The sequence below is a fragment of the Eschrichtius robustus genome, chromosome 6, assembly GCF_028021215.1.
Source record: "Eschrichtius robustus isolate mEscRob2 chromosome 6, mEscRob2.pri, whole genome shotgun sequence".
Lineage (NCBI taxonomy): Eukaryota > Metazoa > Chordata > Mammalia > Artiodactyla > Eschrichtiidae > Eschrichtius > Eschrichtius robustus.
The window spans coordinates 12,696,367-12,717,743 of NC_090829.1; the positions used below are offsets into that span (position 1 = coordinate 12,696,367).

At 38.4% G+C, this 21,377-nt stretch overlaps 1 protein-coding gene across 5 annotated transcripts in view; it reads left to right on the top strand.

Annotated features, from left to right (window-relative positions):
* The window catches only part of ATP2C1 (ATPase secretory pathway Ca2+ transporting 1), a 104,505-nt gene that overhangs the window by 70,213 nt on the left and 12,915 nt on the right, over nucleotides 1–21,377 (top strand). For all 5 annotated transcript variants that reach the window (XM_068545903.1, XM_068545900.1, XM_068545902.1 and 2 more), the window contains 8 exons: nucleotides 497–621; nucleotides 1,733–1,830; nucleotides 4,968–5,063; nucleotides 5,153–5,242; nucleotides 7,138–7,242; nucleotides 12,192–12,348; nucleotides 15,409–15,579; nucleotides 16,674–16,771. In XM_068545903.1, coding sequence (XP_068402004.1) covers nucleotides 497–621; nucleotides 1,733–1,830; nucleotides 4,968–5,063; nucleotides 5,153–5,242; nucleotides 7,138–7,242; nucleotides 12,192–12,348; nucleotides 15,409–15,579; nucleotides 16,674–16,771 — 940 coding nt within the window. The remainder of the gene's footprint in view (nucleotides 1–496; nucleotides 622–1,732; nucleotides 1,831–4,967; nucleotides 5,064–5,152; nucleotides 5,243–7,137; nucleotides 7,243–12,191; nucleotides 12,349–15,408; nucleotides 15,580–16,673; nucleotides 16,772–21,377) is intronic.

Below are 21,377 nucleotides of genomic sequence, written 5' to 3' on the forward strand. Positions count from 1 at the left end.
GCATGAATCAGTACTTCATTCTTTTTAATGGCTGAATAGTACTCCCTTGTATGGGCACACCACAGTTTCCCATTCGTCAGTTGATGAACATTTGGGCTCTTTCCATCTTTTGGCTATTGTGAATAATGCTGCTGTGAACATTCACGTACAAGTTTTTGTCTGAACACCTGTTATTATCTATATTTATAGATGAGAAACTAAACTACAGAGGTGGAGGCATAATAGCTTGAGGTCACACAGGTGAAAATTGAAGCTGGGGGTACAAATCTAGGCAGTCTGATGTCAGAACCTATATTCTTTAACCACTGTGCTTAACCTGGTAGCTAGTAGGTGGCCAATAAATGTTAATCAGTTTTCCCTCATTTTGAGGCCTTTTTTGGGTTTGACAGCAACAATTTTACATTTTTAACCTCTACTTTAAGTAACAGCCAATTGAAATTATTGCTATGGGTACTACTGAATTTATACTTCAATGCTATATCTTTACTGGTTACAGTTTGGCTGTAGCAGCAATTCCTGAAGGTCTTCCCATTGTGGTCACAGTGACTCTAGCCCTTGGTGTTATGAGAATGGTGAAGAAAAGGGCCATTGTGAAAAAGCTACCTATTGTTGAAACTCTGGGTAAGTCTCTGGTTAGAGCATGCTTATCCATTGACATGATAGTTACATCAACAGGGGTCTTTGGGTTTTACAGATTTTGTCTTAGAGCAGTCCCCAGCCTTTTTGGCACCAGGGACCAGTTTCATGGAAGACAGTTTTTCCACAGACGGGGGGGAGGGTGGTGGTGGTTCAGGCGGTAATGCGAGCGATGGGGAGCAATGGGGGGCAACAGGCGAAGCTTCGCTCGTCCACCCGCCGCTCACCTCCTGCTGTGCGGCCCCGTTCTTAACAGGCCGCGGGCCGGTACTGGTCTGCGGCCCGGGGGTTGGGGACCCCTGTCTTAGAGGTTTACATGGTGGTGTTTGGCTTGTAGCAATGTTGAGTATGGTTTTAACAACCAAAAAAGGTCATTAAAAATTCATATTACTCACGTCAGGGAGCTTTAAATCTTTCTGCATCATGGACTGTTCTAATGCTTAAATCATGTAAAAAAAAAAAAGTAACAAATGAAACCATAGAGTGACAGAGAAATGTTTTCTTTTGACATCTCAAGGAAGATAATTGATAATTATAGATCCTAAAATGTCATTCTTGAGTTGAATTTATTAAGAACAGTAAGCATACAGTAGTTACATTGCTGTAACATAATTTTATGTGTGATATGAAAACTGTGGTAACTTTATGTATGTTATGAAACTTCTTTTTATTTAGGAATTCAAAAATGTTGAATTTAACTTCTAGTTTGCATTTTAATATTGAGAAGGCAAAAATTCCTTAAAATAATGGCTGAAAAAATTATATGGGTTTATAGTAAGGTAACCTTGAAACTTTCTAGAAAATGTATTATATAAAGTCACTATATAAAGCTAATATCAAGTAGCTTCGTAGAAATTCAACTGGAAATAAAGAAAAAGTCAGCATTTATCAGTATCTAATTAATTTTAATTCTAGAAACTGTTCATACCTTATGATGAAGTAAGCACAGGAGAGAAAACAACCTAAAATTATCCATGAGCTTGATTTGTACAAAATTCAGAGAAGCAGAGCAGGCTTCCAGAGTCTTTGATTTGTTTTTAATGTGAACTTGCATTTTTCCCTGACTTTTGGTGACTTGTAGCAATTTATTCTTTAGGGTGCTGTAATGTGATTTGTTCAGATAAAACTGGAACCCTGACGAAGAATGAAATGACTGTTACCCACGTATTTACTTCGGATGGCCTGCGTGCTGAGGTACTCTATAGATTTTTTTTTTTTAACAGAATTCCTTTTCAGAAGTTTTGGTGTTTAGTGTTCCTAACCATTCTAGTGTCTTTAGAAGGTCTGCAAGTGAGCAGCTGAGCATTTTCTGTCCCGTGTGGTTCTCCCAAGTCTTGATCCCGCTCCAGTTGTGCAGTCCAGAAACGTTGATCCCCCTTGACACCTCTCTTTCAGTCTCCCCTACATCCATCTGTTACCAGACTCTGGATGCCTAAATGAAGATCTTTCAGTGGCTTCCCATTGTGACCAGGGTCCTGAAATGGGGCTGCTCACAGCCCTACATGTTCCGTCCCTTGTTTCCTTCCTCAGCCTGTATCTCTCCTTTGCTCTCCATACACCAAATACATTGACTTTATGGTTCTTTCAGTGTGACAAAATTCGTCTTACTGAAGGACCTTTGCTGCTGTTGTCACTACTTAGGACAGTCTAATGCCTCTTCAACCTTTGCACCTCATTTCCAACCCATTTCTTCAGAAAAGCTTTGCTGACCACCCAGAACTTGCCCTGTGTTACATGTTTTCCTAGTTCCATACCTCTTAGTTCAGGTGAAATCCTCTGTCCCTCTTCCCATGATACTCTTAAGTATTGGGTTGGCCAAAAAGTGCCTTCGGTTATTAAGTAAAAATAAAAGACACATTTTTCATTTTCACCAAGAACTTTATTGAACAGCATGTTTGCCCTTTTGCTCCACTACCTTCTGCCATTTTTCAGGCAACTTCATAATTCCACCTGCCCAAAACTTTTTATCTTTTTGAGCAAAGAACTGTTCCAGGTGCCTTTTACAGTCTTCCAGGGAATTGAGATTTTTTCCGTTAAGATAATTTTGTAAAGACCTTAATCAATGGAAATCTGAAGGTGCAATGTCTGGTGAATATGGCGGATGAATCAGAACTTCCCAGCCAAGCTGTAACAGTTTTTGCCTGGTCATCAAAGAAACATGAGGTCTTGCATTATCCTGATGGAAGATTATGCATTTTCTGTTGACTAATTCTGGACGCTTTTTGTCGAGTGCTGCTTTCAGCTGGTCTAATTGGGAGCAGTACTTGTTGAAATTAATCGTTTGGTTTTCCGGAAGGAGCTCATGGTAGAGGATTCCCTTCCATTCCCACCATATATACAACATCACCTTCTTTGGATGAAGTGGCCTTTGGTGTGGTTGGTGGTGGTTCATTTCACTTGCCCCACAGTCTCTTCCATTCCACAGTATTGTACAGTATCCACTTTTCATTGCCCATCACAGTTTGTTTTAAAAATGGAACGTTTTCATTCTAAGTAGAGAATCACCTGTGAAAATACGGTCAAGAAGGTTTTTTTCGCTTAACCCGTGTGGAACCCAAACATCAAAGCGATTCACATGACCAAGCTGGCGCCAATGATTTTCAACGCTTGATTTGGATATTTTGAGTATGTTGGCTATCTCCCGCATGGTATAACGCTGATTGTTCTCAGTTAATGTCTCGATTTGATCGCTATCAGCGTCAACTGGTCTACCCGCCCGTGGAGCATCGTCCAGCGAGAAATCTCCAGCACGAAACTTTGCAAACCGCTTTTGACACGTTCGATCAGTCACAGCGCCTTCTCCGTACACTGCACAAATCTGTTTTTGCATTTTGGTTGCGTTTTTACCTTTCTTGAAATAATAAAGCATGATATACTGAAAATGTTGCTTTTTTCCTTCAATCTTCAGTATTAAAATGGCTACACAAAAATTCACCGATTTTGATAAGCCTTATTTTAAATGCACGCTGATATAACAGCTGTCACATACAATCTAACAAAATTGTTTTGAATGAAGTTAAAGACAACTAAGTGCTACTAGAGCCGTCTTAGGGAAAAAAACTGAACGAACCTTTCGGCCAACCCAATATAATAGAGCAGGAACTCTGTCGCCCAGCACAAGGGTCTGCCTCATACTAGTAAATACTTGTTGAAAGAATAAATGAATGGATGAATTAATCTACTTTAAAAATTATATATTGGCAGCCCCTGAAGTGCATGTCAGTGTACGTGCATTGGTTAATTTTGAAGCTGTGTGAGGACACGTTCCAATCTCTGGATTGGGATTGGACCTTGTGGGATTTCTGGCTGGAATTTTCATTAACACTATTCATGATGGGAACAGTATTTTAAAATGTATTTATAGCCAGTTCTCTGAGCAAAGGAAGTATTTCACAAATTGACGGAAGTTGTACTTAGGTCTATTTAATTCCATTTTACTAGGTCTTAAAATGAGACTATTGATATTTAGGGTGTTAGATTTGGTTAAGGATACCCAGTGCTATGTTGAATGTGCCTTTTCTGGATGACTCAGAAGGGTCATTGGGGTTACATGTGCTTATATTACATGGTCCAGGTATGAAAGGTAAGATACAGGTTTCTCTTTTGTTTTAGGCCCATAATTTTATATGTCAAGCATTAACTGTTTGTTAATTCCTCTAAACTGTCCTATTTTTATTGTGATATATAACTTGTATTTGGCTTGGTTTGTTCTAGCTGTATAGGATAAGTATCTGACTTGTCTCTGATTTTAAAAATTTGTATGTAATATATACTATGTTAAAGTAGTTTGTAAGTGCTAGGGTAAATCACTTGTCTCTGAGCCTGCATATTTGCAAAAAGAATTCTACTTTTGTCTAGGTCACAGGTTTGTCATGAATGCTAGATGTGGTAATAGATTTGAATTCTTTGCAAATTGTAGTGTTACATAAATGTAATGTTATATAAATTTAAGCTCACTTATATATAGAGATTTTCATGGTTTATTTATCCTTTTTATAGTATATTGTAAGTAGAAGCAATATAAGATTATATTAATTATATTAACAATTACATTGTTTCTATTTACAATATACTATGCATTATAATTATTAATTAGCATAATTAGTAGTTAATTATTAGTATAATTAACTGTAGGTTTACCATTGTGGTGAAAATTACTATCTATATTCTTTTATTAAGTGTTGTTTTAGACAAATTTAAATGCTTTTCTAGGTGTACGCACTAACAGTGTCATGATGTATAAAATGAAATGAACGCAACTCATAGGTTTTGGTTTTCATAAGTATTGTCACTGTCTGCTGGTATTATTGACTCTACTTTATGTTCCTTAGGTTACTGGAGTTGGCTACAATCCATTTGGGGAAGTGATTGTTGATGGTGATGTTGTTCATGGATTCTATAACCCATCTGTTAGCAGAATTGTCGAGGTAAATACTGCATTCTCTAAGAAAGTGGCTCTCTTCGTAATGACTTAGGATGCAGTGATGGGTTCATAGTTTATGTGTATTTCTCTTAGGCGGGCTGTGTGTGCAATGATGCTGTAATTAGAAACAACACTCTAATGGGGAAACCAACAGAAGGAGCCTTAATTGCTCTTGCAATGAAGGTATGTGCCTAGTCTCTCTTCTTTGACATGTGAAAATATCACCCTCACAAGAGAATGTGAAGCCATAAATTTCAGTATTACTGGCTTTTAGGTGTAGAGTGAAGAAGATTCACATTAGAGTGAAGAAGATTCACATTATTTCATAGTTTTTATTGCCTTTTGGGAACCAGTTTTATTCTTCCTGGAAATACAGAGCATAGAGGTTTTTCACTATAACTTTATATCTCCTACATGCAGCCTACAAACTAATGACCAGTGACGGATTTGTTCTTATGAAGTAATGTTCTTGTCTTCCATAATACTCAGAGTGTAGTGTGAAAAGCTGTATAAATGTGTGTAATTGCTGATAAATGCCAATTTTCAAATGCGTAAGGGGCAACATTCTTTAGTATTTCCACATGAAGGTATTAAGGCCAGCATGAGAAGTCAGCTTTTCTTTTTCCAGTCTTCCATTTCCTTTCCTTCCCCTTCCTCATTATCAATTTCTTACAATAAGTGTAGAGTTAGAGTTTGTGTTGGGGAGAAGGAGTGCTGCTCTCAGAGACCCTTTTATCTGTCCCAGTTGATCTCCTCTTCTAAGTCCTACAGTTGATTAAATGAGAAACCTAAAAGTCCAACCTGGCATTCCCATAACAAAAATAAAACTACTTTTAAGAGCAGTCTTAGGAAACTTCGACACTTACATAAAACAGGATGCCTCTAAATGAGGTTGCTTGAATTGAGATTCAGTATAGAAATGTAGGTTGTTGTAACATTTAATTTGATAAAGTAAAATTGGTATTTCTATAATATATACATTATTTCTGTTTCCTTAACAGAAAGTCACATTCCTTTATCATCTGTTTGCCTTGTAACTAAAACAGCATAGTATAGCTTTTTAAAAGGTATTCAAAAGTTAAATAACTTAACAAGTATTTATTGTGTTATATTTAACTTTCTCTCTTTGAGAAATAAAGTGTTTGAAACCACCTCTTTATGGGTGGGGACCTCACAATTTAGGTAGGGAGTTAATAATGACGTGCTTGGAACAAATAAAAGGCAGACCAAGGTAGTAGACAGTCTTAACATCGAGCCGTATGTAAGAAGAGTGCACATTTGGACTTGGGACCTGGACTTTGAAGGGGAGGAAGGACTTAGATGGGGGTGGGGGGATAAGCTAGGGAAAGAGCAAGAATAAAAGCACAGAGAAATAAAAAAGCATGGACTGGATTGTGGCTTATGAGTTGGTTAACCTGGATGAAATGAACAGTTTGAGTGGCTCCGAGGGTGGTTAAGTAGGCTGTGTGGTGGGTTACTGGAGGATTTTTGAAAGCTAGGAAGGCGAGTCTGAACACGTTTCAGTAGACAGTAAAAAGCAATAAGCCAGGTTTTTGAATAGTTTAAAGAATATTTTTGAATATTTGGTGGGAAATGCAAAGGGTAAGGAAGGAGAAGAGCGACATGGCATTGGGAGTAGTCGGCATGTCAAGGGGTGGGGTGAAAGGGAGTAGCATGGCAGCAGCAGGCAGGGTAAATTTGAATCCCTGAGAAGCGAGGAGTTGAATCTGAAGCTTCTGTTGATTATAAAGTATGTATTGGCTGGGCACCTTTATTTGTTATCCTGCTTCGTTCCAGAGTTTGAGCCAGTTGAGATTTTAATGTAGTCAGTGTTGAAGTTTTGCTCTGTATGTAGTTCAATAGCATGCCCTAGACTTTATCAAACACCTAGGCTTTCATGTTGAACATGTGTGCTGCTGTTCAGAGAAATACGGTAGGTATAGATGGAGCACAGCTGTTTGAAAAATAATCCAGGTATCTCTAGCCACCCTCCCTACAAGTTGTGACCCTTGTTTCTTTGTTAAAGGAAAAAGTAGTCACGTGTTGGTGAGAATTAACTTTCCTTTTGTGCCATATAGATGGGTCTTGATGGACTTCAACAGGATTATATCAGAAAAGCTGAATACCCTTTTAGCTCTGAGCAGAAGTGGATGGCTGTTAAGTGTGTGCACCGAACACAGCAGGTATCCTTCCATTTATAGAAAACTTAGTCTGTATTGTTTAACTAGATTACTGTTTTTCATTTGTTATCCACCTTTAGATTTAAGCAGTCAGTGAGCATAACACAGACCAGCTCTGAAGTATGTGTGATTCATAGTACACTCATCCCTGGTTGTTTTCATGTTCTCTTTGAATTTATGCATAGACATGTCAGTTTTGCTGCATGAGCAAACAACTCAAATGAGCTGGAGCCTGCTCTCAGTCTCCTGGAGCTTGTGACATCAGTCTTTCGACATCTTTTTTGTTCTTGATGACAGGTTTCTGCTGTCTGTTGTCTGTGTTTTTCCACTGAAGAATGTCTTGTCTTCAGACTGAACAAAAACTACATTACTTTGTGGAAACGTGGTTACCAAATGTGTATAATTCATGTTAGTTGATCCAGCTAACAAACTGGCAAACGAAATGCACTGATATTTCAAGCTACTACCTTATCTCTGGGTGCTTTAGAATTTTTACACAGTGCAGTAAGAGTTATGTACAATAGTTATCTACAGTATATAATCATATCACTCATAGTTGCTATTACCAGCTTGATGCTTACACTTACTTTGGCCTTAAAAATATATAGCTGTTTTTACATTTTCTTTATTAGGAATTAATAAACGGATATGTGTTTTTACCTGTGAGCAAACATTAGAAACCAGTTACATCTCTGTAGATGAGAATTAGTGAGAGGATTCCCCCTTGCCCATAATAAGTAGGAAACATTGGTTTTAAATTGCTCTACATTGAACTTGTGCCAGGAACTCTGATGATGAGGGGAAAAAAGATTTCTGTTTAGTCTTTAAAGGAACTTTTATAAACTTCAGGGAAGGGAGACAGTTGGAAACAAAACTATAAAAATAAAATGCCTGTTACTTTAAACCTTGTAATGTAAAGCTTTCAAAAATTGCATCAGAGTTAGGTAATTTTTAGCTGATGTCCCTTGTCTATATAGTTACATAGCAAGAATATGTATGAGTTTATTTGGAAGGTGTATTTCTTTACATTTTATATATGGTCACACACTACTTCAAGATAATGTGGCTCATGTAAGTTTGAAGATTTGACTTCAGCAGTTTTGAATCTAATCTCACCATAGTTGTACATTGACTCTTTTCAGTTGGGGGTAGGGGTAGGGAGTGGCGGGATATTAAGTATAGAAAGGGCGTGATTATTCTTTCCATTTGCTGACTTGAAGAGTTTCTCTTAGAAAACAAAATCAACCGATGTAACTAACAAAACCCAAACCCGCTGACCTGACTCAGGATTTAGAAGAGGTCAGCCTGGCACAGATATGAAAAATGTACCAATTTAAAAACAGCCCCACGGGACTTCCCTGGTGGCACAGTGGTTAAGAATCCACCTGCTAACGCAGGGGACAGGGGTTTGAGCTCTGGTCCAGGAAGATCCCACATGCCACGGAACAGCTAAGCCCGTGCGCCACAACTGCTGAGCCTGCGTGCTGCAACTGCTGAAGCCCGCGTGCCTAGAGCCCTGCTCTGCAATGAGAAGCCACCGCGATGAGAAGCCTGCACACTGCAAAGAAGAGTAGCCCTGCTCGCCACAACTAGAGAAAGCCCGCGCGCAGCCATAAACAAACAAACAAACAAAAAACAGCCCCAGGCTCAAATAGTTTGTCTTTAGAGGACTTTCATTTGAACATGACAATCTGCATTCATCTCTGCTCTCTCCCTGGAACCTACCAAAATGACAACCAACGAATAAAAGATAAACTAAAAAAGAGAAAGTATGGGAAAGACTTAGGGGGACAGGTATCTTTGAAGGTGGGGCCTAAGGCATGGGGCTAAAAAGAGGAGATCAGGTTAAAATTCTAATAAGGAACCAATAGAACTCCCCCACTTACTTCTCTGTTTCTTGAGGCCAGACCAGAAATGTCATCTTGGAGACAAGAGTGGAAGGCAGAATTAAGGTTTAAGACTAAACACAGGGTGATTAAGGGCAAGCCGTTGTCCTAGGTCCTAACTCCACTTTCTCAGAATGCTTGCAGGTAGGTATCCCCATATCCTCATTCTCCAAGTCAGAAGATTGAAGAGTTTTAGAGAAGCTGACTGGTCCCAGGGAGATCCCTACAGCATGGAGTAGTCCTAACTAAGCTAGCTCTTCGTTCATTGGTAGAGTTTACCTGCTCCTGGCCTTCGTCTTGTCACTCTACTGTGAGGGCCACCAGTTGATAAACCCTGCAGTGCCCATGGAGTTTCTAGACCTTTATTTGCTTTGGTCTTGAATGTAAGTGGACAGACAGGGATTGTGAGATACTTGGGGAAAGCCTTCAGTATGAAAGACACAGACCAAGCCAACAGAGAAAAGGGTCTCAGAGAAACAAAGATAGTGCTGGATGCTGAAGAAAATTTCCAAAGACCGTAAAAAATGACACCAGGATACTTTAAATAGAATGTTTTTCAAATAAAGTCAAAGAATCTATCAGAAAGTAGAAAAGTCAAAGAGGTGGACAATATAAAAGGTAAGGTGTAAAAATCAGAAAATTGATGTAGGAGATCCAATATCCACCTAATAATGGTGACAGAAAATGGGAAGATTTTAGCAAATAACATCAGGAAATTTTCTAGAGGAAGAACTTCAGCTTCTAGGATAAAATTGCCCACCAGCTGCTCAGCACAATATGTATGTTAAAGAGGGGTGGGGGTGAGAGAATAAACACACCAAGGCCCACGATCAAGTAATTTGAGGGCACTTAGCACTCTAAAAGCTTCCAGAGATTGTGGGGTGGGAGGAAAGGCAAGGAGGGGGGAGGTCCTACACCAAAGTTTAGGACTTTCCAAATGTGGCACTGCACACTGGAGGCTGGAAGATGATAGAGGAAAGCCTTCAACTGAGAGGATATCTCTTCCCAGCTGAGCTTACATATGTGGGGGTAAAATAAAAATGTTTCCACACAAGCCTCAAAGTGTATAGCCCACACAGCTTTTCTTAGATACTGATGGATGTGTTATTCCAAGGTAAGAGTATAAATCAAGGAACAGGGAGACTTAGAACCTTGTGAGTTCTAACCAGCAGAGGGGTGAAGGGAAGCTCCTGGATGCCAGTCATGCAGCAAGCCTGGAGATGAGCCAGCTCACACTAGAAAAGGAAAGGAGAGCACAGCCCGAGGAGAGAGGTCTCAGTCATAGTACCGGAGTAATGGCTTACCTGCTTATTGGATCATGTGAAAAATACATTGAGAAGGGCTTTATATGACATAGAGGAGCTTGGGAAATAATGAGTAATAGGTGTAAAGAAAACTAAGCAAATAAAAAAAGACAGTTACTAACTTTATGAAAGATAAAACTTGAACGGGAAGAAATATATTGGGCTTCTGTAGGCCATGGAAACAACATCGTACCTTTCTGCTGCCTATTTCCCCATAACATCTGGTTACTGCTCATCACTTGGGGACCACAGAGATGGACACTCCTCTCAATGTGAGCTCACACTGTCGTACCAAGGCAGAGGAGGACCACGTTATGCACTGGTTCCTAAATTGCCATTTGGAAGTAACACAAGTACTGCTCATGTTTATTGGCCAAAGCAAATCACATCTGACTTCAAAGTGGTAAGAGGTGCAGGGAAATACATTTCTACCGTGTGCCTCCAAGGAGAGCTGGGATGTTTGTGAACCGCTCTGGTGGCCACTTGGCTCAGCAGTGAGGAGTTAGAAAGTGAGCAGAATACCGGTGAGTTTTGCTCTGCATGTATTATAACAGTGAGGAGAAGGAATAGATAGTGGAGGTGGCCAGACGATCGCCTGTCACAGTAGACAGAGTATAAAATTGGTACATGAACAAGTAGCAATAAAAACATAATTAAGGGCTTCCCTGGTGATGCAGTGGTTAAGAATCTGCCTGCCAGTGCAGGGGACACGGGTTCAAGCCCTGGTCCGGGAAGGTCCCACATGCCGTGGAGCAACTAAGCCCGTGCACCACAACTACTGAGCCTGCGTGCAGCAACGAAGACCCAATGCAGCCAGAAATAAATAAATTATGTATATAAAAAAATTAAAAACATGAAGATAAATACCAAAGAAAACAACCAAGAGAGTTAAAATTGGTTTGCCTCAGACTTCTGTGGTGGCACAGTGGTTAAGAATCCGCCTGCCAATGCAAGGGACATGGGTTCAAGACCCCTGGTCCAGGAAGATCCCACATGCCGCGGAGCAGCTAAGCCCATGTGCCACAACTACTGAGCCGTGTGCCACAACTACTGAAGCCCACGCGCCTAGAGCCCGTGCTCCGCAACAAGAGAAGCCACCACAATGAGAAGCCCGTGCACCGCAACGAAGAGTAGCCCCTGCTTGCTGCAACTAGAGAAAGCCCATGCGCAGCAACGAAGACCCAACCCAGCCAAAAAATAAATAAAATAAATAAATAAATTTATAAAAAAAAAATAAAATTGGTTTGCCTCTGTGGAGTAGGACTGGAGGTGAGGAGGTTTGGGCAGGGGACTGTGGGTTTTCATTGTAAGTTTTTGTTTATTACTTTATTAGGGTAAAAAATAAAAAATAAGAAGTCTGATAATACCCATAATTGCAAGGTGGCTGTGAGAATTAAATGGGGTCACATGTATACATATAATAGCAGTAGTAGAAAGCCTGAACCATTGCTTGTGGGCTGACGTTAGATCTTTTTCCCTTTCCTGTTACATCGTGAGCTCAGAGTGCCTAGTGCGGAGCTGAGTGTAGCCTTGCCTTCAGTGTGGGGCTGAGGGTGTGGAGTAGATGCTGTGTTCTAAAGAGGATGCAGAAAACTCCCATGTGAGCTTTTAATCTTCAGAGTTCAGGTGCTGTTCAAAGCCTTAGGCTTGAGTAACTTCCCTGGGGATTATGGGAATGCATGCCACTTGTTTTTGATTCCAATGGCAGATATATACATATTGAAATTAACTTGAATTTATTTGCTGTGTTTTTTCTTCTTAGGACAGACCAGAGATTTGTTTTATGAAGGGTGCTTATGAACAGGTGATTAAGTATTGTACTACATATCACAGCAAAGGGCAGACCTTGACACTCACCCAGCAGCAGAGAGATCTGTACCAACAAGAGAAGGCCCAGATGGGCTCTGCAGGGCTCAGAGGTAAGGCCATTTCAGCACAGTCCCCTAGGTGGAGAGGTAATGCCTTCTTTTAATTGCAGATGAATTCATGCTTCACATCTGAGCTGCACAGCTCTATTCCAGGGTTCGTAGAAGCCTGCCATTTCTGAAGTGTTAGGTTTTAGTTGGCTAATTGTTTCTATGTTCCCAAAACATAAAAAGTTGGGAATGTAGCAAAATATGAAATCTCTAGTTCTTACAGACCTGCAGTGGTCTCTGAGCAGGTGATAGAAATTTTATTTTAGATACGTTTATCTTGTGGGAAAGGTGATAGATAGAAGTAAGGTGATGTTACTCCCTCCTTATGTTATCACTGGGTCTTGTTTGTTAATCTAAAATACTTTCCTAAATATTAAAAGACTTAGGCCTCTAACTCTTTAAACTGAGGTGGTTACTTACTTGTTCCTCATCTGCTGACTCCTTCCCTTGCCGATCACCAGCGAGGAAAGAGGTGCCCAGACTCTGCCTTGTGAAATGCTGCTGACTGGACGGTGACAGGGAAAGGGGGTCTGCTGTGCACACACACATCGGCCGCTTCTTCTAGGGACATCGTGTGTATGTAGGGTTGAAGAGCAGGGCTTCGGGCCGTACCTGGTTTTTACCTTCTGGCTTGTGGGGAATACACACACACACACCCACCCGTGCACTTATGTAGTCTTTCTCAAGGAAATTGGAAGAGTTGGCTTCCTTAATTTTATTGTTATTTACAAAATGGAAGTCAAGCACCACAGTTCCTGGGAGCAGGAAACAAGTATATAAAAAGTATTCTTCTTATTCATGGTTCACTTAAGCAAGGGCTTTCTGTGGGATAGAACTTTTGGATAGATTTACAGGACTTCTCCTCTTATAATAAGATAGGTTTAGAAAGGTATTCTTGTGGCTTCATTTGAGGGCAGTGTTTTGTTATTCTTAGCAGCTCACAGCAAAAGGGTTTCAAAGTTGGCTTGCATTTAGAGAGTCTTAAAGGTCTGGTATGTGCTCCCTGTTTTCCTTAATTTTTGTAACAGAGGTTTCACACTTTTGTTTTTTTTTTTTGACTAATTCTCTTCATCTGAAAGATTGTGGAGCTTTGTGTATGTGTGGTTTGGTGTGGTAACATTGTGAAATAGACAAGACTTGGTGGAGGAGAACATCTTTGTTTCACAGGGCTTTGGGAAACGTTCTGGGCATTTGTCCCTTGCTTCACATCTTTTCCTCTTCTCTGCTTATGCTCCATTTTCCTCCTCCCGCTCAAGTTACTATAATGAAGAGTAAAGAATTAATGAATAAAGATTTTAAGTTTAACTTGATATGAACTTATTTTATACTTTATAAAACTCAAGTTTCTTAAAATACATGTTAATTTTAAAATTGGAGTACGTTTCGTTTTTATGTTTTAAATATAAAGGAGGAAGTTGGGGACCCTCCACACAGAAAAGGTCTACATACCTTTGTCCCAAACAGTAACAATAGATCTTCATTTGTGCTAAAGAAGCAAACAAATAAATACAGGATACTGACGTCTGGGCTAATACCACCCCTTCACTGAGAGTGCCAGGAGCTGGCGTCCCTTTCTTAGGATTTGCTGACACACAGATTGATACTCAGTGCCCCCCTTCTGTTGCCATCTGCCTCTGTTCCAACACCAGGGACTGTCAAGTGGCTCATTCTCTCCAGAGTGAAAGCATTTGGGGCTCACATCTACGTAAATAGTTAGGTATGACTCATACATTGGACAAATAGAAGTCATTTGCCTCTAACCATGGTTTTCCAAATGTATCTCATCCTTCATACCTTCTGTTTGAATAAGAATGGATACTTCCCGTGATCTCTCTGGGACTTTTCAGTTTCCCTGTGAGATACATATGTTTAGTTTGTGTGCTTTTTTTGGTGTGTCTTCTTTGGTAACTTGTTCAGTCTTATAATTTCCCGGATGGAGACACATCCCTCTGGCTCATAAGGTAGCTACCAGAGGTTCCAGAATTCTGAGAAAAAGCTAAATGGTATTTGGAAATGAATGGTGCTTTGTGTTATATCTTAAGTTCCCAAGGATGACAGGAAACTAACTATAAATGATGGTATGGTGGTATTATTTATATAGTTTTAAGAGAATCAAAGTAACAAATAAGAAAATCCTATTAATGTTACAGAAAGAGTGAAAGAATATAAACTATTGTTGGTATTAGTGGTTTTACAATCACTTTACAAATTAACTTTATCTCCCAGGGTTTCTTGGGTACAAAATTATTACATGTTGTATATAATTAACATAGCCTTCTCTTCAAGCTATTGAATTGTTCTGGAGGCCTATAAGATGGAAAGATGAAAATACATTAGGAGAAGCCACCTTCAAAGGTGTCTGTTTAAAATTGACTTTAAAGCTCAACAAACTGGGGCTTCCCTGGTGGCGCAGTGGTTAAGAATCTGCCTGCCAATGCAGGGGACACAGGTTCGAGCCCTGGTCCGGGGAGATCCCACATGCCGCGGAGCACCTAAGCCCGTGCGCCACAACTACTGAAGCCCGTGCGCCTGGAGCCTGTGCTCCGCAACAAGAGAAGCCACTGCAGTGAGAAGCCCTCGGCAACTAGAGAAAGCCCGTGCACAGCCACGGAAGACCCAACGCAGCCAAAAAATAAATAAATAAATAAAACAAATCTATTTTTTAAAAAATTAAAAAAAAAGCTCAACGAACCTATAGTTTTCCAAATAATTAATTGTATTTTTCTTAAGAGTCAGTAGTTTCTACTGAAAGGAGCTGCATGTGTTTGCTATGTGAAAACATTTCTTATTTGCTCCTCGCTTGCCTTCTCTGCTTAACAGTTCTTTAGTCTTATTCTTTTTGATTTTTAATAAGTTAAAACAACCCCATATTGAGAACCATTAAACTAGAATATCTTTGCATGTAGTAATTTTGATTTTTAGAGTTTCTGTAATTACCACAATGACATTGTAGTCTTAAGTCATTTACCTGAGAAGTGTTATGGTCTCCAGCTTTCGTAAAGTAAATTCTAATGGTTTTGTGATTCACGTTTTCTTTTTCGGATTTTATTATTATTTCCCAAGTTCTTGCTTTGGCTTCTGGTCCTGAATTGGGACAACTGACGTTCCTTGGCCTGGTGGGAATCATTGATCCTCCTAGAACTGGTGTGAAAGAAGCAGTTACAACACTCATTGCCTCGGGAGTGTCAATAAAAATGATTACTGGAGACTCACAGGAGACTGCAATTGCAATCGGTATAACTAGGCTGCTTCCTTTGTTTTCCATAGTTTTTCTTAAATTAGTGCAGTGCATAGTTCTGTGAATCATTTGACATGAAGTGTGTTTACATAATACTGAGTTATACGGTTAAAATTGATGCTTTTGTTTGCTCATACTCTATAAAATTGTGGGCAAAATTTTATTTTAGTTAAAAAAAATAATACTATTAGTCGAAAATAACTAAAGCTTGTGAAATCACATTTTATTTACAAAAGAATAGTTGATTATTTTTAACCTCATAGTCCACTATGCTGACAGATAGAAGCACTAGATCATGAATGTGAAAGAAAATATGAAATTTAGTTTTTTCTTTCAACTTGAGTATAATTTTTTAAAAGCAGACTTTGTACCTAATTTGAAAGAAAATAACTTGTGTCTGTATTTCTGTTGTCTAATACATATATGCCTATGTTGTTTGAATGCTGTTTAAGATTACTTAACAAGTATAAGGAAATAAAATGGACATGGAAGTTAATCTCCCAGAACCTGTAAACTATAATTCATACTTATAAGTTTAAAATTTGCTAAAGTTCATTAATTCTTATCTTATTAATATGGAAAGAGACTGAGACAGGAATTTCACACTTCATGTGATCTAAGAAAAATATGTCACTGGAAACATATTGTTGGGAAGATTGTTTCTAGAGAAACTTCTCAACATTTATTTTCATTTACGTACAACTACATGATACCACAGATGAGCCACCATTTTGCCTGGCTTTGTTTACTTTATTTAAAATGCACTCTGATCTTCATTAAAATTGAGCTCCCAAGCAGAACCTGCTTGGCCTTGTTTCAGTTCTTAGGTGTGGTGGGTTAAATTGTGAAAACTCTTTATTCTTAAATTTAAACAAAAATCAAGAAGTCAAACAGAAAACCCCACACTTTTTACTAATTCAGTTCTGTTTGTCTTATTGTAGTCTGTCTTGTGATCCCTTGATACAAAGACATTTTATACTTAAAGAGAAAGTGAGTTGATAACAAATCATATTAAGTGAGCATTATGTTGACTAGCCTATCAAGCAAAACCAATTTGGTTAATTATGTTTTCTTTCCCATTTCACTTCAGCTAGTCGTCTGGGATTATATTCCAAAACCTCCCAGTCAGTCTCAGGAGAAGAAATAGATGCAATGGATGTCCAGCAGCTTTCACAGATGGTGCCAAAGGTAGGCCTAAACCAGAGCCTTTCAGACTGAAAGGCCTTATTCTAGGTGTTAGACCACTTCTGCTGCTGTGTTAATGAAGCTGTTTGAAACATTTGAAAACAGTTGGGACATGACCCCCAGATTCGTTGGTCCAAATCATGAGATGAAATCTTATCATTGAAATCGGTCTTATCATTGAGAGTATTTATGATGTGATTGTTAGGAATATCAGTACTTTAGCAAGAGCCAAGTTTCCTCTGAGGAAGGTACTGTGGAAATTAACAGTGGTGTTTTGTATTTATAAAGTACAGAGTGGAGAGAGACCATCACTTCATACCTCTTACCCTTGTGTTCTATTTTAATTGAATGCATATATAATGCTTTTAAAAAAATTGAGGTATCATTTGCAAACAGTAAACGTCTTCCTTTTTAATGTACCGCCTTAAGTTTTGACAAATGTGTGTGGTCCTCGTAACCACCACACAGTCGGGTACAGGTTCCTCCCACCCCACATCCTCTTGTTGTGGTCCGCTCCTCCCTCTGCTTCCACTGCTTGGCAGCCGTCGATTTGTTTTCTGTCCCTATAGTTTTGCTTTTCCAGAATGCTCTAAAAATGGAGGCATATAGTATGAGGGCTTTGAATCTGCTTTTTTGACTTAGCATAATGCATTTTTAATTGCTGAGTAGTATTCCACTGTATTGGGTGTGTGTTACCTGTGCACCAGTTTAAAGGCATTTGGATTATTTTCAGTTATTGCTGATTATGATTACAACTACTCTAAACATTTGTATATAGGTTTTGTATGAAAATAAATATTCATTTCTCTTAGATAAATACCTAAGAGTAATTGCTGAGTCATATGGCTATGTATGTTTAACTTTGTAAGAAAGTGCCAAATTGTTTTACAAGGTGGTTTTATCGTTTTGCATTCCCACCAGCAATGTTTGAAAGGTCTAATTGCTCATATCCTCACCAGCACATGGCATTGTCAGTTTCCCCATGCCCATTCTAATAGGTGTATCATGGTATCTTATTGTGGTTTTAATTTGCATTTCCCTCACAACTAATGATTTTGTGTATCCTTTTCATGTGCTTATTTGCCATTCATATATTTTCTTTAGTGAACAGTCTACCCTGCCTATTTTTAAAAAATGTTTTATTTTTGAATTTTGAAAGTTACTTATATATTATGGATAAAAGTCCTTTATCAGATATTTGATTGGAAAATATTTTTTCCCAGTCTGTGGTTTTATTTTTTTATTCTATTAACATTGTCTTTTAAAGAACAGAAGTTTCAAATTTTGGTGAAGTCCAGTTTATCATTTTTTTCTTTTATGGATCATGCTTTTGATATGTTATCTAAGGACTCTTTGCCTAACCCAAGGTCACAAAGATTTTTTCCTGTTTTTTTTTTTTTTTTTTTTTTTAATAGAAGTCTCATACTTTTTCGGTTTTACCTAACATCTGTGATCCATTTTGAATTATTTTTGTCTATGTGTGAGAAGTGGGTTAAGGTTCATTTGTTTTATGTATGGGTGTTCAGTTGTTCCAGTACTGGTTGTTGAAAAGACTGTCCTTTTTTTTTCATTGAAATGCCCTTTCAGAGCATCTGAGAGCAGTGTGGGCGTCTGATTTGTTTTAGATTTAGTGGGGTAGGTGTTTCCATATTTGAACAGGACTGTGTGTGTGTGTGTGTGTGTGTGTGTGTGTGTGTGTGTGTGTGTGTGTCCTATCCTGATAGTTTCTTCCTGACATTTATTTCTGAAAGAATAATTCCTGTATTAAGTTCCCTGGGGGTATTGAGACAGAATGTACATTTAGTAAACATTTTCCCATTAACCTTTGTTCAACCTTTTCTTCCAAACCTTTTCCCAGAGATGCTAACAAGTAGTGACATTGGACAGATTTGAAATTTCATTTTATTTGCTTTCTTCAGTTCACTCTCCGGCTCTCTGATAAAAATGCTAATGAACTCTGAAAACCAATGTAAAGGCAGTTAGGGAAGGAAGAAGTAAGTTACAAATTGCATCATCAGCCTGGACAAATTACATCATTGGTCATTTTCAAATAAGAGTTTTTGTGCATCAATTATGGCAGATGCTCTGATGCTATTCAAAGAGGAAAGCTCATTGAATTGCTTAGAGTCATCCTGCTCTGAGGAGGAATTCCATAAATACCAGCACTTTTTTCAGGTTTATCATGTCTTTTGAAAACCCAAGTCTTTTCTTTCCTTTAGGTCCTTTAGTCCCCGCAACCCCTACTTTGTCTTTTTTCCTATTTTTATCTTGTGTTCATGTAACTCTTAAATCTTGGTCTTATTGCTTTTACTTCAGATCATTTTGAAAAGTTTTTCTTTTATTAGTGTTTGAACAAAACAAAACTTTTCTTCTAAATTGCCAGCTCACTGAGGTTTTCCCACATGTATTAAAAATCATATTAATGAATTCTGTTCCTCATTAAAACGTTTTTTGGCTTTCCTGTTTCCATAATTCTGTCACACATTCCAAATCCCTCAACATTTCTCTGTCCTTTTGACCTAGAGCCAGTTAGAAAGTAGTATGGAAACTGAATTTTGCTTAATTATTTATAAAGTCCATCTGGGAATTCTCAGTGTTTTTTGTTTATGATTTCTTGAGTGTGTTCTACATTTCCTGTTGATAAAAATGGACATTCTCTTTTCTTGTTTGTTTTTTATAGCACTGCCTCCATTTTTGTTTTTACCAAACCTATTAACCAAGTCCCTATAATAAAATCCCAATTCGTGTGCTGTTTAATTTTTGGTATGTTGTCAATACTTATTTCAATGCATCAGATATCTTTTAATCTGTTCTGGAAGATTTGGAGACCTTTGGGAGGTTATTTTAATGCCAGGAATAATTTTTTTCCATTAGCCTCTCCTTTTCATATTTACCTACTTTCTTCTCTTCATAACTTACTTTCTGTTAATGTTGATCAAAAGAACCGTGAGTGCTGACCACAAATATGACACTGAAAAGATGGACCCATGAGAAGAGAAAATTCCTCTTTCAGGTTCCTTCTGAAAATACACAGCCTTTCTCCCTTTCCCTCCATAATATTCCCTGAACTCTCTCTTTGCTGACAGAGTTCTACTTCTTTCCCATTGTCCTTTTACCATCCTGTTGTCCTCATTCTGTCTTCTCCCCTCCTGCTCCCATACTACAGTGATTATATTGTGTGCTTCTCTTAAATCAGTATATTCCCCCACCTTTTAGGTAGAGAAACAGACGTAAAGGTGAGAAGATCATTAATAGAGGAATTTCAGTTACCCCCAACTTTAATCCTAGCTCTGTGATAAAATGATATAGTTCAGTTTTTAGTCACTTCTCTCTGTGTTTTTTTTTTTTTTAATACCTTATTTCTTCAGGCCATAATTTTGTGTCACTAAATTTCAATATTTTTTCTCAACCAAAAAGATTGACCTGCTAGTCCTAATGCTTTAAGGAGAATTTTTACTCCATGCAATATTATATTCTACATGATTCTTCAGCTTTGCATTGAGATCTGCTTAGTCTCAAAGAAGCTGCTTTTATTTTTGAGTTGCCATCAAAGGTTTGAAATGCTGAAATCTATATCAAGTAATAGGTATACTGGATGCATGCCAAAGTAATTTGTTACTATACAAAAGAGGTATGTTTTCAGCCCAACAGTTGGTTTGTTATCCTTACTGCCATTGTCAGTGATAAGCTGCATTGGCTGTAAAGGAGTGATTTGCAGTGGTTTGAATGATTTGTAGTGGAACAAAGGCAAAATTTTACTCTGTACAACCTGAGTATTTGTAATTAGTAATTAGCCGTTTATTTAAAAATTCTGTAAAATCCACAGTCTTTGCTAGATGCTCTTGTAAAAAATTCTGTAAAATCCACAGCCTTTGCTAGATGCTCAGTGCTGTGTGCTACATGATTAATTTCTGCAGTAATGTAGAATTTTCACTTAGAAGGTAACCAGTACATTTTAAATATGTATGCAGCTTAGTCCTTTTTATTTTATTTAAAAATTTTTTTTTAATTCAAGTGTAGTTGATTTACAATGTTGTTTGTTTCAGGTGTATAGCAAAGTGATTCATTTATACATACATATATATCTTTTTTTTTTAAGTGAACACTTTTTAATTTATTTATTTATTTTTGGCTGTGTCAGGTCTTAGTTGCAGCCCATGGGATCTTTCGTTGTGGCGCATGAGCTCTTTGTTGCAGTGTGCGGGCTTCTCTCTAGTTGCAGCGCATGGGCTCCAGAGCGTGTGGGCTCTGTAGTTGCAGCATGTGGGCTTAGTTGCCCCACGGCATGTGGGATCTTAGTTCCCTGACCAGGGATCAAACCTGCGTCCCCTGCATTGGAAGGTGGATTCTTAACCACTGAACCACCAGGGAAGTCCCTATATATATCTTTTTTTTCAGATTATTTTCCCTTATAGGTTATTACAAAATATTGAGTATAGTTACCTGTGTTATCAATATATAGTAGGTCCTTGCTGCTTATCTATTTTATATATAGTAGTGTGTATTTGTTAATCCCAAACTCCTAATTTACCCTCCCCCTCTTTCCCCTTTGGTAACCATAAGTTTGGTTTTTATGTCAGTGGGTCTATTTCTGTTTTGCATATAAGTT